Source organism: Schistocerca serialis, chromosome 7 (genome assembly GCF_023864345.2).
Source record: "Schistocerca serialis cubense isolate TAMUIC-IGC-003099 chromosome 7, iqSchSeri2.2, whole genome shotgun sequence".
Taxonomy (NCBI): Eukaryota; Metazoa; Arthropoda; class Insecta; order Orthoptera; family Acrididae; genus Schistocerca; species Schistocerca serialis.
In genome coordinates this window covers 333,032,844-333,055,678 of record NC_064644.1, presented here as the reverse complement: position 1 = coordinate 333,055,678, position 22,835 = coordinate 333,032,844, and the positions used below count along the sequence as shown (strand labels likewise).

The 22,835-nt window shown below is 40.9% G+C and overlaps 1 protein-coding gene across 4 annotated transcripts in view; it reads left to right on the top strand.

The window, feature by feature from the left end:
• LOC126412744 (katanin-interacting protein-like) overlaps positions 1–22,835 on the top strand; it is a 354,094-nt gene that overhangs the window by 236,167 nt on the left and 95,092 nt on the right. For all 4 annotated transcript variants that reach the window (XR_007575334.1, XM_050082483.1, XM_050082482.1 and 1 more), the window contains one exon: positions 14,523–14,688. Coding sequence is in view for 3 of the 4 variants with exons in the window: in XM_050082483.1 (XP_049938440.1) it covers positions 14,523–14,688 (166 nt within the window). In the remaining variant the exon portion in view is untranslated. The remainder of the gene's footprint in view (positions 1–14,522; positions 14,689–22,835) is intronic.

Below are 22,835 nucleotides of genomic sequence, written 5' to 3'. Positions count from 1 at the left end.
GCTGCAAGCTTTACAACTATTCAACCGGTATCCCCAACGTAATAATATTCCACGGTTATTCAACGATCCTGCTTCCTCTCCTGATACCATTATAAAAGTAGGAGAGAAATTTATACTCTCTCTCTCTCTCTCTCTTCACAAAAACATTGGAGAGTCCTGATGATGACAACTTAAATGCCATTTGATTTAAATGTCTTAATGTATTTGTGGGTCAGGCAAACAATGCTGTCATATACTCTCGTTTGCCACCCACTACTGATGCAGGACACCTTCACTCTTACTGAGTTTACCTACAAGTCCAGCTATAGCTGGAGAACAACTAGGATCCCAAAAACTGGGCTGGAGGAAATCAAACTCATCTCTTTCCTCAATTCACATGAAACGACCACCTGCTCCAGAGAAAATACTGCTATTGGTTTCATGCTGCTGCACTCAAGGCTGCAGAAGGAATTTCAGATGTGTGATGTGTGAAGGCTATCCTACATAGCACAATGATGTGCAAAAAGTTTCATGGACAAAGATGCACTAATGTACCTTGCAATGATTTGGCAGAAGATTTGTATGATGGTGTATATATATCCAAATCTTCTGCCAAACACACACACACACACACACACACACACACACACACACATACACACAGCATGTAGACGATGAAAATACCATAATATCTAACAAACAAATAATAGTTATTGCAGTATTTTCATTGTCTACATGCTGTACATATGATTGTAAACATATTGCAACAAATGTAATTGCTGATTAGTTTCATAGAAATTCTTAATTTTCATGAAAAATTATTTTCATTCCAGTAATTTAAGTTGCATAAATATAAAGTAAAAGACTGTAAAGCAAAATTGATCCATATAAATAAAAGTCTGTTTTAAAAGAAATTTCACTTTTTTTTACCTTCAAATTTGAGTATTCATAAACTAATTACCTTGCTTAAACATGCATTTGACCTTCTCTGAATAGAATTTCACCAGAAATATTTTCTGTCATATAGATAACTTCGTAAAATTAGAAAAAAACGAAAATAAATTACAATCAGGGGTGGGGGACGGTGAAGCTCCCCCAATAGGGGAGGGAATGTTCCTGTTTTTTACTTCTACATCCCCTAAGAGTGTTTTCCCAAAGTTTCAAAACTTTATAAATTCTTTCCTACATTTTTCCCAATTTGCCTGGACTATAAATTAAACCAGACTTTTGGGAACAACGAAGAATGAGAAGTCTGGTTCCAACAAGGAGCCACAGCTCACACTTCTCAGCGTTATCTAGAAATTTGGAGAGTTTTTTCCTCAATGCCTTCTCTCTTTGTGAGGAGACATTGCCTGTCACCTAAGGTCAGCCTGTTTATCACCTTGTGTTTTTTTCTTTGGAGACACTTAAAGGCTCAAGTGTACAAAAATTGCCCCCCCAACCCTGCAAGCACATACAGAGAAAATCGCTCAGATAGTGGCTACCAGTCCACCACATGAAGAACCATGGATAATTTCTGGGAAACACTTTATCAATGTGTCTATAATGGAGGATGCCATTTACTGGACATAATTTTTGAAATCAACTAATGTAAAATAGCATTGTATTTGTTGTTTACAAATAAAAGTAGTTTCTCTGTGTCTTTAAATATCTATATTTGTGAAATATGGGAGGTCTTTTTACCACACCCTGTATCTCTCTTATTCTTTTCGTTGTGCTGGTCAGCAAGTCAACAGCACATCCTTGTTATGAATGGCAAATTATTTGGAATGTTCTATAATCTTATACTTGTTAATCTATAACATGTTATGACAGAAACAGTAAACAAAAATAACAAGCAGCTGCTCACCTCTGATTTGTTGCTTCACAACTCATAAACAGCACAGAAATTTATCTAGTATTCTGTGGTTATGTACTGAGTCTCTCACACAGAGAGTCAAACATTCCAACCCACAATGAAACTTCACAAGCTCCGAAAAGACCTATCTTTCCAATGTTAAATTAGCACTTATAAATTACATGTTTTTTCAGAGAGTATTTGAGATAGGAAGTTGAAATTTTTACTGGTTATTTGTTGGAGTATTGGTTACAACTTAACACAGGGATTTAAAAAAAAATTAATTCAGTTGTTAGAGATTAATTTTTTTCTATTTTAATGAAAATGGACTACTTTTTTGTGCCACTTTTGTTTATGTCCATTATAATTATCCGGGCTGTTATGCCGTGGTTGGTTGATGAATTCTGAGGTGATTCCCAACGTTTCGTCTCCGACTGCGGGAGACATCTTCAAGGGGGTCCGTAGCTTGATGGAAGGTCCAACACACACACTGGCTCGCTACTGACTGCCGCTAAATTCCGTGTCCGCGCGCCCCCGCGCCGCGGCGTGACGTCACGTGTTTTGAAAACGTCAGTGCAATTGGCCCCTGTCCGTCGCCGTCGATCGCCGTTGCCATCACCCAGTAGTGGACGAGTGGTACACATCTTCTTTAACACCGGCATCCATATACCGTTTAATTTGACGCCCTCTTCCTTTCGCTTGAAATTATTTGGGTGTTTAGCGATTTCGATTGCCTCCCTGTAGAGCCTTTCGTAGTATCCGCTCGTAGCCGCTAGTACTTGCGTCTCCTCGAAACGAATATTGTGGTTCCCTGTCTGGAAAGCATGCTCCGCAACAGCTGATTGTTCCGTTTTTCCTCTTCTACAATTTCCCTTGTGCTCTTCCAAACGTTTAGAAACAGTTCTTTTGGTGGTACCCACATAAACATCACCACAGCTGCATGGGATCCTATACACTCCAGATTTTTCCAATGGTTTGCGAGCGTCCTTGGCAGGCCTAAGGTATTCCTGTATCTTCCTGGTGGGCTTGTAAATTACGGTAATATTCCGCTTCGTCAAGATCCTCCCTATTCTTTCCATTACATTTTTAACAAACGGCAGGAAAACCTTAGATTTTGCAGTAGCCTGTACGTCGGTATGATTTCTGCGTGGCTGCCTCAATGCATGTTTTATTTCGGCGGACGAATATCCGTTCTTTGTTAGTGCATTGTGGAGATGTTCCATCTCAGCGTCGAGCAACTCAGGTTCACAAATATTTCTAGCTCTGTCCGCTAACGTCTTGATAACACCCCGCTTCTGTTGTGGGTGGTGGTTCGAATCCCGGTACAAATAACAGTCCGTGTGCGTGGGTTTGCGGTACACTGAGTGGCCCAAACTACCATTTTCGTTTCTAAACACAAGCATATCGGGGGCGCGCGGACACGGAATTTAGCGGCAGTCAGTAGCGAGCCAGTGTGTGTGTTGGACCTTCCATCAAGCTATGGACCCCCTTGAACATGTCTCTCGCAGTCGGAGACGAAACGTTGGGAATCACCTCAGAATTCATCAACCGACCACGGCATAACAGCCCGGATAATTATAATGGACGTGATATTTCCGGCTGTGAAAGTTTACATTTTAGTATCAGTTTTGTTTATAAATTCAACAATATACAGGTTTTTAGAAAAAAGCTGTGTCAAGTTGTGCAGAAGGGACTGTGTAACATTTCCTGAAAATATGAAGCAAATTGGCTTGGTAGATCCTGAGAAAACATGTAATTTGTATGAAAATATAAAACTTTTGGAAATCGAGCAACAAATTTTGGACCTTTTTAGTGCATTCCAAATCCACTTCTTCATCTTCTGCAAACTCCTCCTCCAGCTTCCTCTTTGACCCCTCCCGTTTACTCTGGCTTGTATTTCTAGGCTACTTACGGCCCTGTCTACAGCCCAAAGACATTTCTTGTCTAAGGCAAGCATCGTTCATACCATGTTGAAACCTATCTTCATTCCCATATTTTGAAGTGTTTTGTGTCTTACAACATTGCCATAATTGAAAGTAACAAGAACATTATACACGCCAAAGTGAAGTGCTTCTATTCCAATAAACACTTTCATTGGGGTTTTGAGTTTTTCTATGAACACACTTTCTCAACAGTTCATGTGCTGCTAAGTCTCTGAAAATAGGTTTTATCACCTCTGTTACTGCTTCAGGCAGACTATGTTTATGAGTGTACACTTCACAGTTAGCAATCCATTGTTGTACTTACACCGAATGTTTTCTCCTTTGGGACACAAGTAATGATGGGGACTTTCATTGGTTGACAAAGTATGAAAAAAAAAAAAAAAAAAAAGGAGCCCAAACATTCTTCTTCATGTTATTAACACTGTTTATGTTTTCGCCAATAGCCATTCCATAATAGTTCTGTATTTTGTCAGTTGCACTGTCCGTTAACCTTCGGTTCACATCCAACCCTTTACCATCTCTGAGTTTTTGTTTTTTGTTTGAAGCATTCAGCCACAGATGTCTTGATCCCATTCATTTCTACATGTGTCCAAATAAACTAAAATTTCTGCACTACAGCATCATCACATATGGCTCCAGTTCTTAAATACGTCAGAAACTTTTCGAATCATGGTCACCAAGGTAATTCATGTATCACACTTTATCACACGCAACAGAATGTTGAAATCATGCTAGCATCATCAGCCACTTCCATTCCTCTACTACTGCCACTATAGCCAGCTGTGCAATTATTTTCATGTCTATCTTTATTATTTATTTATTTATTTTTATTTAATTTTTGGACACCTACAGTATTGAGATATTACTGCTACATCTAAAATTTTCCCTGTCTACATACTGGTGGCAGATACTACACCATGAAGAGATGTGTGTCCCTGTTTATTCCAGGTGCCATTGAATGCTGCAGTCAAGTCTCTATTGCCACTGTTTTCTATTACTGCCTCTTCCATAGCTTGCTTCAAAGATTCTATACAGACATCTTCTACTTTAGACCCTATAAATCTGTTATAGTTCGTAAACTTGGTTGGGGCATTTGGAAGATTTGTCATGCCACAGAAAACTGCTCCTGCAGTCGTATTCGTACCAATGGTATGCAAGGCATAAACAAATCTAATTTTGCGTTCAATCATTTTCTTCATTTGGATTTATTGCAACACTGTTCCAAAAGGTGGTCATGTATGAACACTTGCCACACTTCAGTTCCATTTCAGTGATGATTCCCATTTGACATTTTATAGAGTTCCAGACTGACTTCATTACACCGAATACATCTTACACAGTTTGCAAAAATTCCGTTGAAAACTGACATATCAAATATTTCATTCACATCTGATTTTCCCATAAAACATTCATACTTTTTACTAACTGAATCAAGCTTCCTCTGCGAAGTACTTTCTTTCTCACTTTCATTTCAATGGGCAGGTGTACCAGCAAGGTTAGGTTCACACACACACACACACTTGGTTATTGTCTTTATTGTTTACCTACCTACATTCGGCTTTCCAATATTTCTCCTTTTCTTAAAAGCATTCAGAGGATTTCTAGTCACTTTACATTTACCCATGATTATCCTTCAATAAAACAAGAGACTTCAATGAACAGAATTCAGTACAAATATTTTCAGAATTACAAAAGAGTAAATAAATGTGAAAAACACCAATCGAGCGAATGATATATATTAAAATGTCACAGGTTAGCCACAACACTTACTTTGGAACATTTATTTTCTCTCACATCACTAAAATGTACACGGTGAGCATGTAGACTCATGAGTACAACATTTAGCAGAAGTTTAACAGTACCACAATGGCTCACGCCCATGCAGAACATATTTCAAAAGTATTTTAAAGATAGTTGTAGTTTTCTGAACTGAATAAATTATATCTCAGTTGAAATGGGAAAGTCTGTAGATGATTTTTAAAATGCAAAAAGTAAAAATTAAACATTTCATGATTTTGAACTTTTCTGGAGCCCTTTAAAATGAGTGCCAGGAAAGGATTGCAGTATGGCAGCTGTTCGCATAGTTAGTCCTTACAACAGTAGACATCAAAGTTGTGTCACTTTTGGTAACCGGTGTGAGAAAGAAATGTTGTACAGGAGAGGAAAGGATGTAAAATATGAGGGTGTGCTGAAAAGTAATGCCTCCAAATTTTTTATGTGAGAACTCTTAAAGTTTTTTAAATAAAACAAACATTATTAACATCCTACATCTTCATTCTTCTTGTGTACATGTTTATTTTTCAACATAGTCAGCCTGATGACAAACACATCTCTCCCAACAAGATACCAGTTTGTAGATACTGTCACTGTAGAATGTTTGACTTTGTTGATGGGGCCACAGCCTCACCTCTGTTTGCACCACTTCATCACTGTCAAAGTGAAGTACTTGAAGGTGTTCTTGAAGTTTTGGAAACAAATAAAAATCAGATGGAGCCAAGGGGGGCTGTATGGTGGATGATTAGTGACAGTAAACCCAAGGTGTCAGATTGTTTTGGATGTCACAACAGTTTGTGTGGGCTGACATTGTCTTGTTGAATGAGAGCGTGCTCTGTGTGTCAGTGAAATCTTCAAATTTGATACTTGATTACAGCACAGTGTTTCTCACACAACAAAATAGTTACATTGAACATCACCATGATACATGCTACAATTTGAAGTCCTCTTGGGGGAGAGTGCTGCCAATAAGTAGACATTAAGAATACAGATGTAGAATGTTAGTAATGTTTGTTTTACTTAAAAAGCTTTAAGACTTTCACATAAAAAATTTGGAGGTACGTCCTTGTAGAAAGAACAAAGAATGACTGAATGACTTCTAAATACATATTGCTCACATAGGGTCGTGAGGATGATACTAAAATAATTACAGCACACACAGAGAGATTTAAACAATCATTCTTCCCATGCTCCACACGTGATTGGTATAGGAAGAAACCCTAATAACCAGTACAGTAGGACGATCCTTCTGTCATATACACTTCTTGGTGGTTTGCAGAGTATAGATGTAGATGTAGATACAGAAATAGTGGTCAGCAGTGGCACATTTGGATGTCTGTGTAGCTTTGTATGGTTTATTGTATGTGATAGATTGAAAGAAGAAGAATGGGTAGCTTTGAGGGATGAAGTAGTGAAGGCAGCAGAGGATCTAGTAGGTAAAAAGACGAGGGCTAGTAGAAATCCTTGGGTAACAGAAGAAATATTGAATTTAAATGATGAAAGGAGAAAATATAAAAATGCAGTAAATGAAGCAGGCAAAAAGGAATACAAACGTCTCAAAAATGAGATCAACAGGAAGTGCAAAATGGCTAAGCAGGGATGGCTAGAGGACAAATGTAAGGATGTAGAGGCCTGTCTCACTAGGGGTAAGATAGATACTGCCTACAGGAAAATTAAAGAGACCTTTGGAGATAAGAGAACCACTTGTTTGAACATCAAGAGCTCAGATGGAAACCCAGTTCTAAGCAAAGAAGGGAAAGCAGAAAGGTGGAAGGAGTATACAGAGGGTCTATACAAGGGCGATGTACTTGAGGACAATATTATGGAAATGGAAGAGGATGTAGATGAAGATGAAATGGGAGATACGATACTGCGTGAAGAGTTTGACAGAGCACTGAGAGACCTGATTCGAAACAAGGCCCCCGGAGTAGACAACATTCCATTGGAACTACTGAAGGCCTTTGGAGAGCCAGTCCTGACTAAACTCTACCATCTGGTGAGCAAGATGTATGAAACGGGCGAAATACCCTCAGACTTCAAGAAGAATATAATAATTCCAATCCCAAAGGAAGCAGGTGTTGACAGATGTGAAAATTACCGAACAATCAGCTTAATAAGCCACAGCTGCAAAATACTAACACGAATTCTTTACAGACGAATGGAAAAACTAGTAGAAGCCGACCTCGGGGAAGATCAGTTTGGATTCTGTAGAAATGTTGGAACACGTGAGGCAATACTGACCCTATGACTTATCTTAGAAGAAAGATTAAGGAGAGGCAAACGTACGTTTCTAGCATTTGTAGACTTAGAGAAACCTTTTGACAATGTTGACTGGAATACTCTCTTTCAAATTCTAAAGGTGGCAGGGGCAAAATACAGGGAGCGAAAGGTTATTTACAATTTGTACAGAAACCAGATGGCAGTTATAAGAGTAGAGGGACATGAAAGGGAAACAGTTGTTGGGAAGGGAGTAAGTCAGGGTTGTACCCTCTCCTCGATGTTATTCAATCTGTATATTGAGCAAGCAGTAAAGGAAACAAAAGAAAAATTCGGAGTAGGTATTAAAATCCATGGAGAAGAAATAAAAATTTTGAGGTTCGCCGATGACATTGTAATTCTGTCGGAGACAGCAAAGGACTTGGAAGAGCAGTTGAATGGAATGGACAGTGTCTTGAAAGGAGGATATAAGATGAACATCAACAAAAGCAAAACGATAATGGAATGTAGTCGAATTAAGTTGGGTGATGCTGAGGGAATTAGAGTAGATAATGAGACACTTAAAGTAGTAAAGGAATTTTGCTATTTAGGGAGCAAAATAACAGATGATGGTCGAAGTAGAGAGGATATAAAATGTAGACTGGCAATGGCAAGGAAAGCGTTTCTAAAGAAGAGAAATTTGTTAACATCGAGTATAGATTTAAGTTTTAGGAAGCCGTTTCTGAAAGTATTTGTATGGAGTGTAGCCATGTATGGAAGTGAAACATGGACGATAAATAGTTTGGACAAGAAGAGAATAGAAGCTTTCGAAATGTGGTGCTACAGAAGAATGCTGAAGATTAGATGGGGAGATCACATAACTAATGAGGAAGTATTGAATAGGATTGGGGAGAAGAGAAGTTTGTGGCACAACTTGACCAGAAGAAGGGATCTGTTGGTAGGACATGTTCTGAGGCATCAAGGGATCACCAATTTAGTATTGGAGGGCATCGTGGTGTGTAAAAATCGTAGAGGGAGACCAAGAGATGAATACACTAAGCAGATTCAGAAGGATGTAGGTTGCAGTAGGTACTGGGAGATGAAGCAGCTTGCACAGGATAGAGTAGCATGGAGAGCTGTATCAAACCAGTCTCAGGACTGAAGACCACAACAACAACAACAGATTGAAAGTTAGGTAAAGTGTCTGGTGCACAGTGCCTCAGTCAGATACAGGAGAGGGCTTTCCTTTCTTCATTTTTTTTTTTTTTTTTTCCTTTCTTCCATTATAGAATTTCTGTTATTGTAATGTTTGCTTATTTGGCTCTCTTGCATTCTTACACATATTTTTCCTCTTGCTGCACACCGACTGGTTGCCCGGTATTGCACAATTTTAATGCCTACTGTTGTAACATCCAATCATTCAAATAATTGACATATTGCAAACTGCTTCTCTCTTGATTGTGACACATATTTTGAGTAAGAGAACAGGCAACAGCGAAGCCACTGGCTCCACCAGAAGGCAGAAGAGCATGGAAGCTGAGCCTGAGCCAATGGGGGGTACACTGGCAGGAGAAGAGGCAAGGCCACCTCCATCGGTGGGGGAGCGGGAGGCAGATGGAGGGAGGAAGGTGGACCAGAGTCCATGGGCTCCACATTGGCAGGTTCAGGTGCGAGATGCTGGAGCCTAATGTGGCAGGCGAGTGGAGGACAGCCAAGGGCATGTAGGGGCAGCAACACAGAGGTATACTGCCACAAGTGGAAGCCTGCCCCTGGAACAATGTCATGACCAACTCTGCCACCCATCAGACCAGAAGACCACGGCAGTGGTGCTCCAGCAGGGTATGGGCGCAACCTATTGGCATGACTGGTCAGTTGCTACCTTCTGAACTCCACCACAAACTGACTTTGTGGCCCACCACAACATCCAGAAGCCACCTTTGATGCTGGTTGAAGGACTGGGCCCATACAACAGCCATGGGAGGAAAATGTGATATGACTTGGTGGTTCGTGGCATGTGAGTCAGGGTGCAACAAACCTAGAATTCCTGCAGCTGCAAACATTCTGCAGCCAATGACCCATGTTGCCTAGTATGTAGCTAGAAAAATTGGCGACACACTGTTGTGGGAAGAGGCAGGCATGGACTTCTTCATTTTGTTCTTGAATGTAGACATGAAATGCTCCCCTCTAAATTAGAAGCTGGATTAATTGCGCTGTAGTCAGATGCTGGATACCATTGTGAATGGAGATGTCTTCAAACTCCTGTGGCACAAATTGCATACCATTATTGGACATGAGGATCCTGGGGGCCCCTCAGTACCAAAAATAGCTGACAGCATGGGAACAGTGCCAGTTGACAATGTGGAGGACAACTTGGCAATGTAGGAGAAGCTGGGCAATGCTCCAATCACCAACAACCACATGCTGCCCAAAAATGAACCCATGAAATTGACGTGCACCATGTTCCAAGGATGCTCCACGGTCAGCCAAGGAGAAAACTAGTGCGGCAGTGCAGCCTGGTTCTGTGTACAGGCCCTGCAAGCCTGCACCAATTGTTCCATGTCACAGTCAATCACCTGCTGGCAGATGTGATGTCATGCCAATGCTTACATACAAATCATGCCCCAGTGCGACACATGCAGTAACTGGGATATGGGAGGATGCAATGTGGAGGGGGATGGTCGGCCGACAGCATTACTCACCCCCATGGGAAGCATGAGGACCTCCTCGACAACACAGAGTCGATCACACAGGGGGGAAAAAAATTAAATAAATAAATAAAATGTACACCATGCCGGATGTGCACCAGACGAGACACGCCCCAGCCAGCCCAACTGGAAACTTGAAATGATTTTATGGAAAAATGGATCAGCAGCTGATGCAGTCATGACTTTTCATCATCAGCATTGGCATTCCAGGCAGTGGATTGGTAATGAATTTCATAGCAGTAGTCATTAAGAAAGAGGACCCATCACAGCAATCGATGGGTAGTCCTGTTTGGCAGCTTCAAATGAATGGCCAAATAAAGAGATGGTGATGAGGAGGAACCTTGCCCAATACAGGATAATGTAAAAAATTTTCAAACCTGATAATAATACCTACTGCCTCATTTTGTTCCTATGAATAATCATGCCACACAGCAGTAAGTATATTACATGCATGAGCAATGGTCTGTTTGGTGCCATTTGGGTTTTGGAAGGACAGAACTGCATGAGTGCCATACTGCAAATTGTTAAAGGCCAGGGTTAAAGGTTTACCCAATGTAAAAGAAACCAGACACTGGGCAGAGCACACACATTGCTTGACAGACTGAAAAACTCATTGACAGTCTGCAGATCCAGTTAAGAAGATGGCAGATGTCTGACCCAGGTAATGAACAGAGCATAATACAGAATCTTGCCCAACAGAGACTGGAGCTTCTTCAAGTCTTTGGTGCTGACATTTTGATGATGGCTTTGACATAGTTGTCTGTAGGAGCAAAGTGTTCTTTGTTAAGCACATGTTCCAAAAAGTACCCCTTCAGAGAGAAAAAACAGCACTTTTCCAGCTTGCAATGAAGGCCATTCTCCAGAAAGCATTGGAAAACTGACTGAAGGTTTTACAAAAGCTCCTTCGATGTAGGCACAGTTGCACAGATGGCATCAAGGTAAATGACACGGAAGGGAATGTCCTGTATCAGCTGCTTCAAATACTGGTGATAAATTACCGGCACAGTTGAGTTTCCAAAATGCAAGCAATGAGACTGGTAAAACACAAATGTGCTATTGAGGACTAAGAAACTCCGAGAACCTGTGTTCAATGGCAACTGCATGTAGGCATAGCACAAGTTGATACATGAAAAATACTGTGTTCCACCCCCTCCCCCTCCAACTTCACCAACAACTCCACTTGCTGCAGAATTGGATACGAAACTGAAACCCATGACACATAGCACATAGACCGTATGTTTAAAATCACCACAGTGGGATGGCCCACTTACTTGATGAAATAAGAGAAACGATGCCCTGAACCTACCAATGCTGCAACTCAGCCAGCCTTTACCTTACTACCCATGGAGAAGAGAATGGGATGGAGGTGACAAAATTTAGGTACCACCAACATCTTAAAGAAAACCTGTGCCTCAGAATTTCCTTCCTGACCCAAGGATTCTCAAACAATGGGCTCCACCCTAAAGAGTCAAAATCATGAAAGAGAATTGATTGAGACACCAAGTGCACTTCATTCGCTGTCTGGAAGCCAAAATCAGAAAAGTGTCGAGCTCAAAAATATTTTTCTCCAATGGTGAACTGACCACTAACAATGTCAGTTGCTTTTAAAGATTTCTATTAGGTATGGCTGACAGAGACTTGCCCCCACAAAGGAATGCACTATTTACTATAAGAACAACTTTATGTAGTGGCCATTGCAAGTCTGGGCACCCCAAAAGCCTGTACATATCTAAATTAATGAGACTGACTATTGCTCTTGTGTGTACTTGTAATTCAACTGGTCATCCATCCATTAACATCAGCAAAACATGCCAGGGCGACACATGCGAGGCACCAAAGACAGCTCCAGAGTCCAGTGGAAACACAACAGCATCTAACGACTGAGTGGCAGCCCACTAGCTGTCACGAATAGGAGCCAAATGGCTTATCTGATGGCATATCCCACACATGGCCCCCGTGAGTGGGCAGTCTAGTCGAACATGCAACGAATGGCAATTGGGGCAGCACAGCTAGCTTGCTCACCAGACAAAAGAACAACATGAAGCAGCTGAAAAACATTATGAACAGGAATTACAATATTGCAGTCAATGTGAATATGAAGAATGTCAGTATCTTGATGCCACTGCATCAGAATTGTCAACAACAACAACAACACATGGGAACTTGGCAGGGGGCAAGTACCCCGTGTGGCACCAGGTGGTATTTACCAAGGACAATTAATTGAGCCACCTGCCAGTTATGAGAAAGGATGTCCCTTGCCGCCATGATAACTCATGCAATTCCACAATATGCACAGCTCTGGCTAAAAAGGCTCAGACGAGGTCTAACCCTTAGTCTGAACCTGGGGATCAGGCATTAACTGGGCAATCATGACCCACATTAGACACCTTGTGATCCAGGCTGCATATGTCTGCTCAGGGTGTATATGGTGCTGATTAATCTGCAACCTTACATACACCACATGAGTTTCATGTCCAGAATACTGTATCAACAACCAATAAAGCTTGTCAAAGTGAAGTTTCTCATCCTCAGTGAAGGGTTCCAAATTTTAGACAACTTCATATACACCCACAGTGCTATACAACAACAAGGCCACCTTATTATCTAGATTGATGATGTGTCTTACTGGTGTTACAGCAAGAAACAGTGCAGGCAATTCTTCCAAACTCTCCCCCTTTCCGTAGACTCATCAAAATCAGCAAACAGCAGTTGGGCAGCAAATTTTAGACAACTTCATATACACCCACAGTGCTGTACAACAACAAGGCCACTTTATTATCTAGATTGATGATGTGTCTTACTGGTGTTACAGCAAGAGCCAGTGCAGGTAATTCTTCCAAACTCTCCCCCTTTCCGTAGACTCATCAAAATCAGCAAACAGCAGTTGGGCAAGGATGTAAAGCAAATCTACATTCTGATTCAGCAACGCCAGCATCTGCTCATGCTGTTGCTGCTGCTACAGTTCCTTCTGTAGGCACAGCAGTTCCTGCCAGCATTGCATAAATGCCAGGTCCATGGTGGCCCAAATTTAATACTAGGAAAACAGAAACAAATAACTGGGGCATCACACACACACCTGTAAGAATATCCTTCATCACCACGTTAGTATCTGCACAAGCGTGACAACACCGCCACACTATACTCTCATTGCAGGCGCTTTAAGGGCTGATGGTGGCTCAATAATAGCTGTGGAACAGAAACACACGTGAGGAAGTAAAAACTCGCCATGTGAGTTTATGTACGGCAAGCAGAAAGTCCAAAAGCTTATAAAGCCATTTGCAGGGATAAACTCAGCATGCAACTGCTGCATATAACAGATGACTGAGCACTCAGCAATAATACTCATATTCAAATTGACCACAGTATCGTATTTCCTGTTCATAATGTTTTTCAGCTCCTTGATGTTGTTCTTCCATTTGGTGGGCAAGGTAGCTGTCCTGCTCCAGTTGTCTCTCGTTGCACATTCGACGAGACTGCCCACTCGTGGAGGCCGTGTGTGGGATATGCCATCAGATAAGCCTGTCCGGCTTACTGCCGCCCACCAGTAAACACCCACCAGCAGGTCTGCCAATACTACATGCTGCGTGTGCACTCCATGACATGTTTCTGCACTATTCCTCTGCTCTACTGACCCCATTGTGCCTCCATTGTGATATCCCCTGGTGGGAATACTAAATCTACACTCTGCAAGAAACTAGTGCTAACTTCTTTATTTGAAGATAATTTTCTTCATTCCAAATAGGCTGATAAAGAGGAAAAGGAGTGCTAAACAAAATAAAGGAAATATTCTTATGGTATTTCTAAGAATAATTTTTCGTGTTTAGTTTCAAAGAATGTGAAACAGAAAAATATATATTAAGCAGCTGTTACTTAATAACTTTAGAATGTGGTTTCCATCTTGTATTAAATATGTTTTGAAAAAATTCTCAGTCATTTATGAAATATGTATAATTTTGTATATGTAGTATTAAAAACATAGGTCATGTGTTTTTTGAGCTGTGGCTTTGTAGCAGATATGACATCTTAGGCAAATGATCCTGTCTACTAAGATACACATTTTGAAGTACCTAACAACTGTTCTTTGTCCAGGTTGATTGATGGAATAAATATAACAACAGATGACAGTCATATGTGGAGTACGGGTTTTTTGAGTGGTGAACCAGTGACATTGACACTCACTTACCCAGAAAACAAAAAAATTGCAGGGCTGCGACTCTGGAATTTCAATGCATCACCAGACATGGTATACTGTGGAGTAAGTATAACATTTTCTAATATGCAACAATGGGAACTCCGGGATGTAATGTAACAATATTGTAAAAAGGAATGTTGCTACTTGCCATATAGCTGAGATGCTGAATCGCAAATAGGCACAACAAGAAGACTGTCGGAAAGTGACCTTTTCGCCAGCAAAGCCTTGTTGGAAATAGACAAACACACAAATGCAGCTCATACATGTATGACCACAGTCTCTGGCAGCTGGAGCCAGATTGCAAGTGGCAGTGCATAATAGGAGAGGCAACCGGGTGGGGGTAAGGAAGAGTCTGGCGTGGGGAGTAAGGGACAGCAGAGTAGGGGTGGGGGATGGACAAGTTCTACTGTGGGAATGTGCATGGATGCAGTGAAGAGTAGGGCAGTTGGTGCAGTCGGAGGTTAGATGGAGGGTGGGGGAGATAGGGAGGTAACAGATAGGGAGAGAAGTGAAAAGGATGCATTGGTGGAGTAGAGGGCTGTGTAGTGCCGGAATGGGAACAGGGAAGGGGCTAGATGGGCAAGGAAAATGGCTAACAAAGGTTGAGTCCAGGAGGGTTATGGGAACATAGGATATATTGCAGGGAGAATTCCCACCCGTGCAATTCAGAGAAGCTGGTGCTGGTGAGAAGGATCCATGTGGCACAGGCTGTGAAGCAGTCACTGAAATGAAGAACGTCATTTTAAGCAGTGTGCTCAGCATCAGGGTAGTGCAATTGTTTCTTGGCAACAGTTTGTCAGTGGCCATTCATGCAGACAGACAGCTTTTTGGTTGTCAAGTCCACGTAAAATGCGGCACAGTGATTGCAGCTTAGTTTTTAGATCACATGACTAGTTTCACAGGTAGCCCTGCCTTTGATGCGATAGTGATGTTTGTGACCAGGCTGGGGTATGTGGTGGTGGGAGGATGTATAGGATAGGTCTTGTATCTAGGTCTACTACTGGGACATGAGCCATGAAGCAGGGGATTGAGAGTAGAGGTTGTTTAGGTATGGACGAGGGTATTGTTTGGGACCAGGTGAAGCAAATGGAGAGAAGGTGTTTGGCTTCTGGAGAAATGTGGATAGGGTGTCCTCATCCTCAATCTAGATCATGAAGATGGTCCTACTCAACCCAACGAGCCACCTTCCTCAGTGTTGACCTCCACATCAAAGATGGCTTCATCAGTATCTCTGTCCAACCACCAGCAATACCTCCAACAGCTGCCACCCATTCCATACCAAGAAGTCCCTTCCATTCAGCCTAGCCACCCATGGCCGTCACATCTGTAGTGATGAGTGGTCCCTCTCGAAATATACCGAGGGTCCCATTGAGGCCTTTACAGATTGTAATTACCCTTCCAAACTTGTACAAAGACAGATCTCCTGTGCCTTGTCTTTCCAGTCACCCACCACATTTCATAGTCCCTCTGTCTGACCACAGAGGAGCATTCCCCTCATGACTCAGTACCACCCAGGACTGCAGCAACTGAATTACATTCTCTACCACGGTTTCGACTATCTCTTGTCATGCCCTGAAATGAGAAATGTCCTACCCATTATCCTTCCCACCTCTCCCAAAGTGGTATTTTGCTGCGCACCGAACATACACAATATCCTCGTCCATTCCTACACAACCCCTGCTCCCAGCCCCTTGCCTCATGGTTCATGTCCCTGTAGTAGAGCTAGATGCAAGACCTGCCCCATACATTCTCCCACCATCACCTATTCCAGTCTGGTCACAAACATCACCTATCCCATCAAAGGGATACACCCTCTGTGTAACCTCCAGACTGCATCAGCTGCCCTACTCTCCACCTTGGCCCTGCGCACTCCCACAGCAGCATTTTACCATACCCCACCCCTACCCCGCCATCCCTCCCCCTCCTCACCCCAGCCAACTCCTTGTCCTCCATACCTTGCCTCTCACATCATGCGCTGCTACTCGCAATCTGTCTCCAAATGCCAGAGACTGTGGTCAAGTGTGTGATTAGTATTTGTGTGTTTGTGTGTGCCTGTTTTCGTCAAAGGCCTTGCTGGCCGACAGTCGACAGTCTTTTTTTTTTTTCCTATCTGCAACTCAGCATTCCCGCTACATGGTGAGTATCAACTATCCTTTTCACAATATTATTATCTAATGTGGGTTTTCCCTATATGTAATGTATAAACTGAAAATGAAATTTTTAATTTTTCCCTGAGTCATCATGCTTATTTAGGAGGAACCAGCTACCAGAATCAAATGCTTTTGTTCGCTGAGGTTGATAACATATCAGCTCAAATAGTACATGTAATGTTGTGAATGGGTGAAATGTTTTCACTAAGTGGTGGATCAAGAAAGTTGGTTTATTGGTAGGTAGAGTAGTATGCTAACACTTTGACACCTGAGCAGTAACATGAAAAATGTGTGCTGAAAAGCTGGCAATTTTCATCATATTTTGAACTATTTACACTCATAGAAGCTTCTACTATACTAATAATATTTTCATTATTAAAAATGAAGAATTCCCAATTTTAAATTGTAGGTAATACTGTGCACTTGGATTAATATGTATGTCCATAAAGGGAGTTATTTATAATTTTAATTGCACTTGCAGGGCAGAAGGGGGGGGGGGGGGCACACAGGAAAAAAAATGGTCAATAGTACATGATTTTCATTCTTCCCTGTTTCTGAAGGACCATCCCCAGTTAGATGAATCAACATCTAACTTTTTTTTATGGGTGTCCACTACATAGGCTAATTTTGACTTCTCCCTGCTAGTCTTATCACTAAGGGTGGCCGCCTCTCCAATGTGCCTGTTAGTGGTTGTACGTACATTTCACTTTTTATTCCATAAAATTGTTAAGATACTCCATTTCCTCCAAAAAATTTGTTTACCTCATTGGCATATGGAATCTTTTATTGCAAGAGGTAATCCCAGGTCAGAATTTCCTCGTAGTTCCCTCAAGATTGGCTTCGGCGTATTTCAGTTTAAAACAGGTGTTGGATTGATGTAAAATCTGCCTGTAAAAACAGTGTATTCCTTTCCAGATGAGGGTGCTTCCTTCCACTCTGTTTGTATATAGGAAGAAGAAAGGGAATTCGTGAGCAGTTTGCTCTTTCATGTGTTTCATCGTAGAATCTAGAAATACATCGTTCCTCATCTAAATGCATATTTTACCGTCCATATTGCCCTGGAAACACATCAGTATCACCCATAAAATCATTGGTTACTTGGCCTTCCTCAGCATCCTCATCTTTGGTCTTCCACATTCATCCATAGTATCCAGAGAAATATCACTATGTTGAACGTAATACGCATCATTCTCAGAATCATATCTGACGTCATCTTCCAAAACACTTATTTCACTGTCTTAAGGTTCATAGGGTATCTCAAGAATTTTGTTATCAGTCAAAATGTGACTCGCCTTGTTGATGCAACGAACAACGAAGCCTGCATGCGCAAGGGCGCCCACACGCTGACACACACACACACACACACACACACACACACACACACACACACACACACACACAACAAAAAGCACAAACTCTTCTCCAAAATGCCTATAACTTCGAGGGACATAGACTTGAACTACAGTCCCTAATGAGCAGGGCAGATCATCAAAATTACAGTGTAGCAAAATTATTACTGGGACATTTATTGTCATGAATACACATGCCATCTGTTAGTTTAATAAGTACTGAGTACAATGAAACCTAAGAAATGATAAACTAATACTTTGGGCATAAATGTTATCAAAATTGTGTGCTTTTAACTCTTAATAAGTTGTTAAAACAAGTTTGAAGATATTACAACTAGTAGTCTGCTTCATATTTTGTGGTGCAGTTGGACATGTGAAATTTCATGTAATTAATGGTGTGCTTCTGGATGTTCTGTTGGGATATTGTTTCCATTTTATGCACAATATGTGGAAAACTGATCCAGCCATTTTCTCCAGGGGCTGAGAATTTTACTGTCATGCCAACACATTGCCTGGATTCCAACCAGATTGTGAACTATTGCTGACCTTGCACTGCTGTTTATAGCCAAGTTTGATTCCTGTGACTCCCTAGACCCTTTGATGCTCTTTTGTTCTTCAGGGCTTGCACTGATATTCTGAAAAACGCAAATTCCTTCAGAATTTTTCTGTTCTGTTTAATGTGATTGCCAGCAAGATTTTAATAAATTGAGTGCTAGACCCCAAGTATTATTTAAATTAAGACTGTGGTCCCTGTTTATTAGGTTTTGTGACATCTTTACATCGATATATACCTTAATTAATGTTGTCCCAGAAACTTGGAATTTGCACCAAAATGGTGATCACCTTGTATTTCATTTCATGATTATTCTGGCTGGCAGAACAACAGTTTCCTTGTCCTTCCATAGTTTTCATGATGTAACTTGGAAAAGAGAGCCAACTACCTTTCTTCAACATGTTAGTTAAGAGGAGAACGATTGGATCACTGGGTCAAAATGTATATTGAAAACCTACACACACTTCATATCTTCAGCTATCACCATCCATCACAAAAGACTTCCATGCTAAAGACTATGATCCATAGAGCTCAAACACTTTCAGACATGGATAGCCTTGCCAAAGAATTACAAACACCTACAAACAGTATTCTGTGGGAATGGGTACGAGGATCATCAGATTGAACAGGCAATGCAATTGAAATTAAGAATGCATGAGAAAGAGGTTGAGACAGACTGAGGAAGAGAAGCCAAAAATCTTTTGCTTACCTCATGCTGGCACAATGCTTAGATCTTTGACTCCTAAGGAAACATATCATCCAACATATTTTGCTCCCTTCAACTAAGATAAGAAGTATTCTTTGTAATGTTAAGACGATCTAGGTATTCGAAAGCCAGGTGTGTGTCACATTTGATGTGAATGTGCCATTTTTTATGTGAGTAAACTGTTAGTATGTGACATACCCAAATAAAACATTGAAACAAATCAGCTCTCACTGAACACTTCCTTGAATGTAATAATGAACTGCAGTAAAATGAGAACAGTATCATTGTGAAATGCCAAGTTTCTGGGGCAGTATAATTAAGGACTCTCTTTAAATATATGCCAGAGAACCTAATTAACAGGGGCAATACTTTCAATTTAAGTAATGCTTGGAATCCACAATGCAATTTATTAAAATCTCACTGGCCATCACATCCACCAGGGTAGGAAAACACTGTGAGAATTTGAGTTTAATGAAATATCAGTACTAGCTATGAAAAATGGAAGAGCATCAAAAGGCATAGAGAGCATCTGAAATCAAACTCGACTATAAATAGCAATGCAACACCAACAATAGTTCACTGCCTGGTTGGAGACCAGGCAGTAAGTACACATGACAACAAAACTCAGAGCCACCTGAAGAAGATTACTGGGTCTCTCATCAAAATATTGAGCATAAAATGGAAACAATGACTCCGGAGAAACCTGGAGGGATAACTTTGATGAATCATGCTGAGAGAACGTGCGAGATCATATTTCATGTAACTGTTTATGCCAAAATTTAGTGCAGGATCTGTAAGGTTCACTAAAGCTCTGATATTTGGTTTACTTTTTTCATTTTGTGTTAATTACTTAATGATAATTTACAATAAAGAACAATCACTTCACACTTGTACATGCAGATCTTAGATAATTATGCTCATATTTGTTTGTTTTCATTTCACTATATTGTCTCCGTGCTGCCATGGCTGAAAAAAGTAGGGGTTGCCACTGGATAAGTGTGCTGGAATTGTTTTTTATGGATTGTAAATTATCATTTCATTTGGGCAACAATAGTCTTGAAAAAGAGCAGATTTTTGATTACTCCTCCAATGCAGTATGGAGGAGCATAGTGTCAGCACATCGCTCTGCCAGTCATTGTTGGCTTTCCAGAGCTTGTGAGTGTTATGTCTCATTCACATAGCTCCTCCTCTAACATCACAAGGCTGAGTAGATGCCATTCCAGTCCTCCCACCAAGGAAAAATCCCTGGCAGTACTGAGAATTGAATTCGGGTCTTCCGCATTCCCATCTGACATGTTGGCTACTCAGTTATGGAGGCAGACCAATAATCCCTGCTCATTGTCATGTAAAGTATACCCCAAAGCAGAATAGGAGACTCGAATTTGTTGCAGTCTGGATACTTAGTAACTGGGGGGAAAAATAAGCAAAGAGATATGACTTGTTATGTGACAAAAGGTGGAAAAAGGCTGATCCAGCTGTAGACAAGAACAGGATGCAGCAGATTGGCACGATAGGGGATTAACAAATAAATACAAGAAAACATAGACTCATAAATCTTCCATGTTACAAACTTCGAGAAATCTTGTGCCCTCCTCGGCTGGGTAATTGAAGATAGCAAGGTAGTAAGTAGGAATTTGGATCAATAGCATTACTTAATCTGAGTTGGGAGAGTATGTAAGAGTTTGGCCAAGATTTCAAGATGAACACAGTGGACCCAAGTGTGTGGAGCAGATGTACACACAAAAAATGAACTTTTTAAAAAGTAATGCAGTGGCAGAACATCTGGATGTGAATCTTCGTATGTACTCCACAAGCCAGCATATGGTGCATGGCAGATGTTACCTAATACCACTGTTAGTCATCCCCTATCCTGTTCCACTCCTAAACGGAACGAGGGAAAAATGGTTGCCTATGTTTTTCCGTAGGGGCCCTAATTTTTGTTATCTTGTCTCTGTGGCCCTTACACAAGATGCACGTCAATGGCAGTAGAATTGTTCTGCAGTCAGCCACAAATGTCATTTCTCTAAACTTTTTCAGTAGTATTTCAGAAAAGAACTTTGTCCTTCAGGGACTCCCATTTGAGTTCACAGAGCATTTCTGTAATACTCATATGTTTATTGAAACTACTGGTAGCAAGTCTATCAACAGGTCTCTGAATTGCTTCGTTTAATCTGACTTGATGGGAATCTCAGGCATTCAAGCAGTATTCAAGAGTGGGTCACACTAGTGTGTACGCCCAGTCTCCTTTATAGATGAGCTACAGTTTCCTAGAATTTTCCCAATAAACCAAAGTTGGCCATTCACCTTCCCTACCAGTGAACTCGCATGTTTTTTCCATTTCATATTGGTTTGCAACATTATGATTAGGTATTTAAACAATGTGACTGTGTCAAGCATCTCACCACTAATACTGTATTTGAACATTAAGGGATTGTTTTTTGTACTCACCTGCGGCAACTTACATTTTTCTACATTTAGAGCAAGCTGCCATTCATCATACCAGATAGAAATTCTGTGTAAGTCACTCTCTATTCCCTTGCAGTCACTTTACAATAACACTTTCCCATACACTACAGTGGCATCAGCAAACAGACACAAATTGCTGCTCAGCCAATTTGTCTGATCAATTACGTTTATTGAGAACAAGAGCCGTACTATCATAGTTCCTTGGGACACTCCTGTTTATGCCATTGTCCCTGATGAACATCACTAGGCTTGTGGTACTGCTTTTGTATTCTTTAGTGAAATATGTGATGAAGATTTGTGGTGGATTAAACATGAGTGACTGCCAGAATTTAAATTGTATTATCATTGTGCACCTCACAGACCATTTCTCAGTTTTAACTTGTCTCTTGTTTCCCTTGATACCTCTCTACTCCACAGAGGTTCTCCTTGTAGGCCATTGGACTAGCTCCTCTGAGATGAAGGGTACAACAGTTTTACAGTTTTAACCGCAGCTTCAGGGGTCTTCTGAGATACTGTTTTTTTTTCTGAGATACTGTTTTTTACTGCTCAGTAGTGCTGTACATCCACATTAAATACCAGTGAGAAGTTGCAACTGTGTGCTGGACAACATTCCTACATTCTGTTGGCAGTGTGCTACCAATTGTGCTTTTCTTACATGCCTGTGTGAGACACACAATTTCATGTTGTTAATAATTGTTTTTATATTTTCAGTTGGCAGTGGTGTGCATAGCACAGCATAGTCTTTCCTAAGAGAAGACATATTGGGCTATGAGATTTTGTAAGTTAAAAGAAAGGGGGACATAATCACACATTGTTGTTGTTATTTACTGAGCATCCATTTTATCATATACAATGATATAGGAGTTGTCATGTTGCATTATATGAGTTTGTAATTATACAGTATTTTAATAACATAGGCCTATGGTGGTAAAACATATATAAATATATATCTCGTGCAGCGTATCGTAGAGAACAACAAAACACAC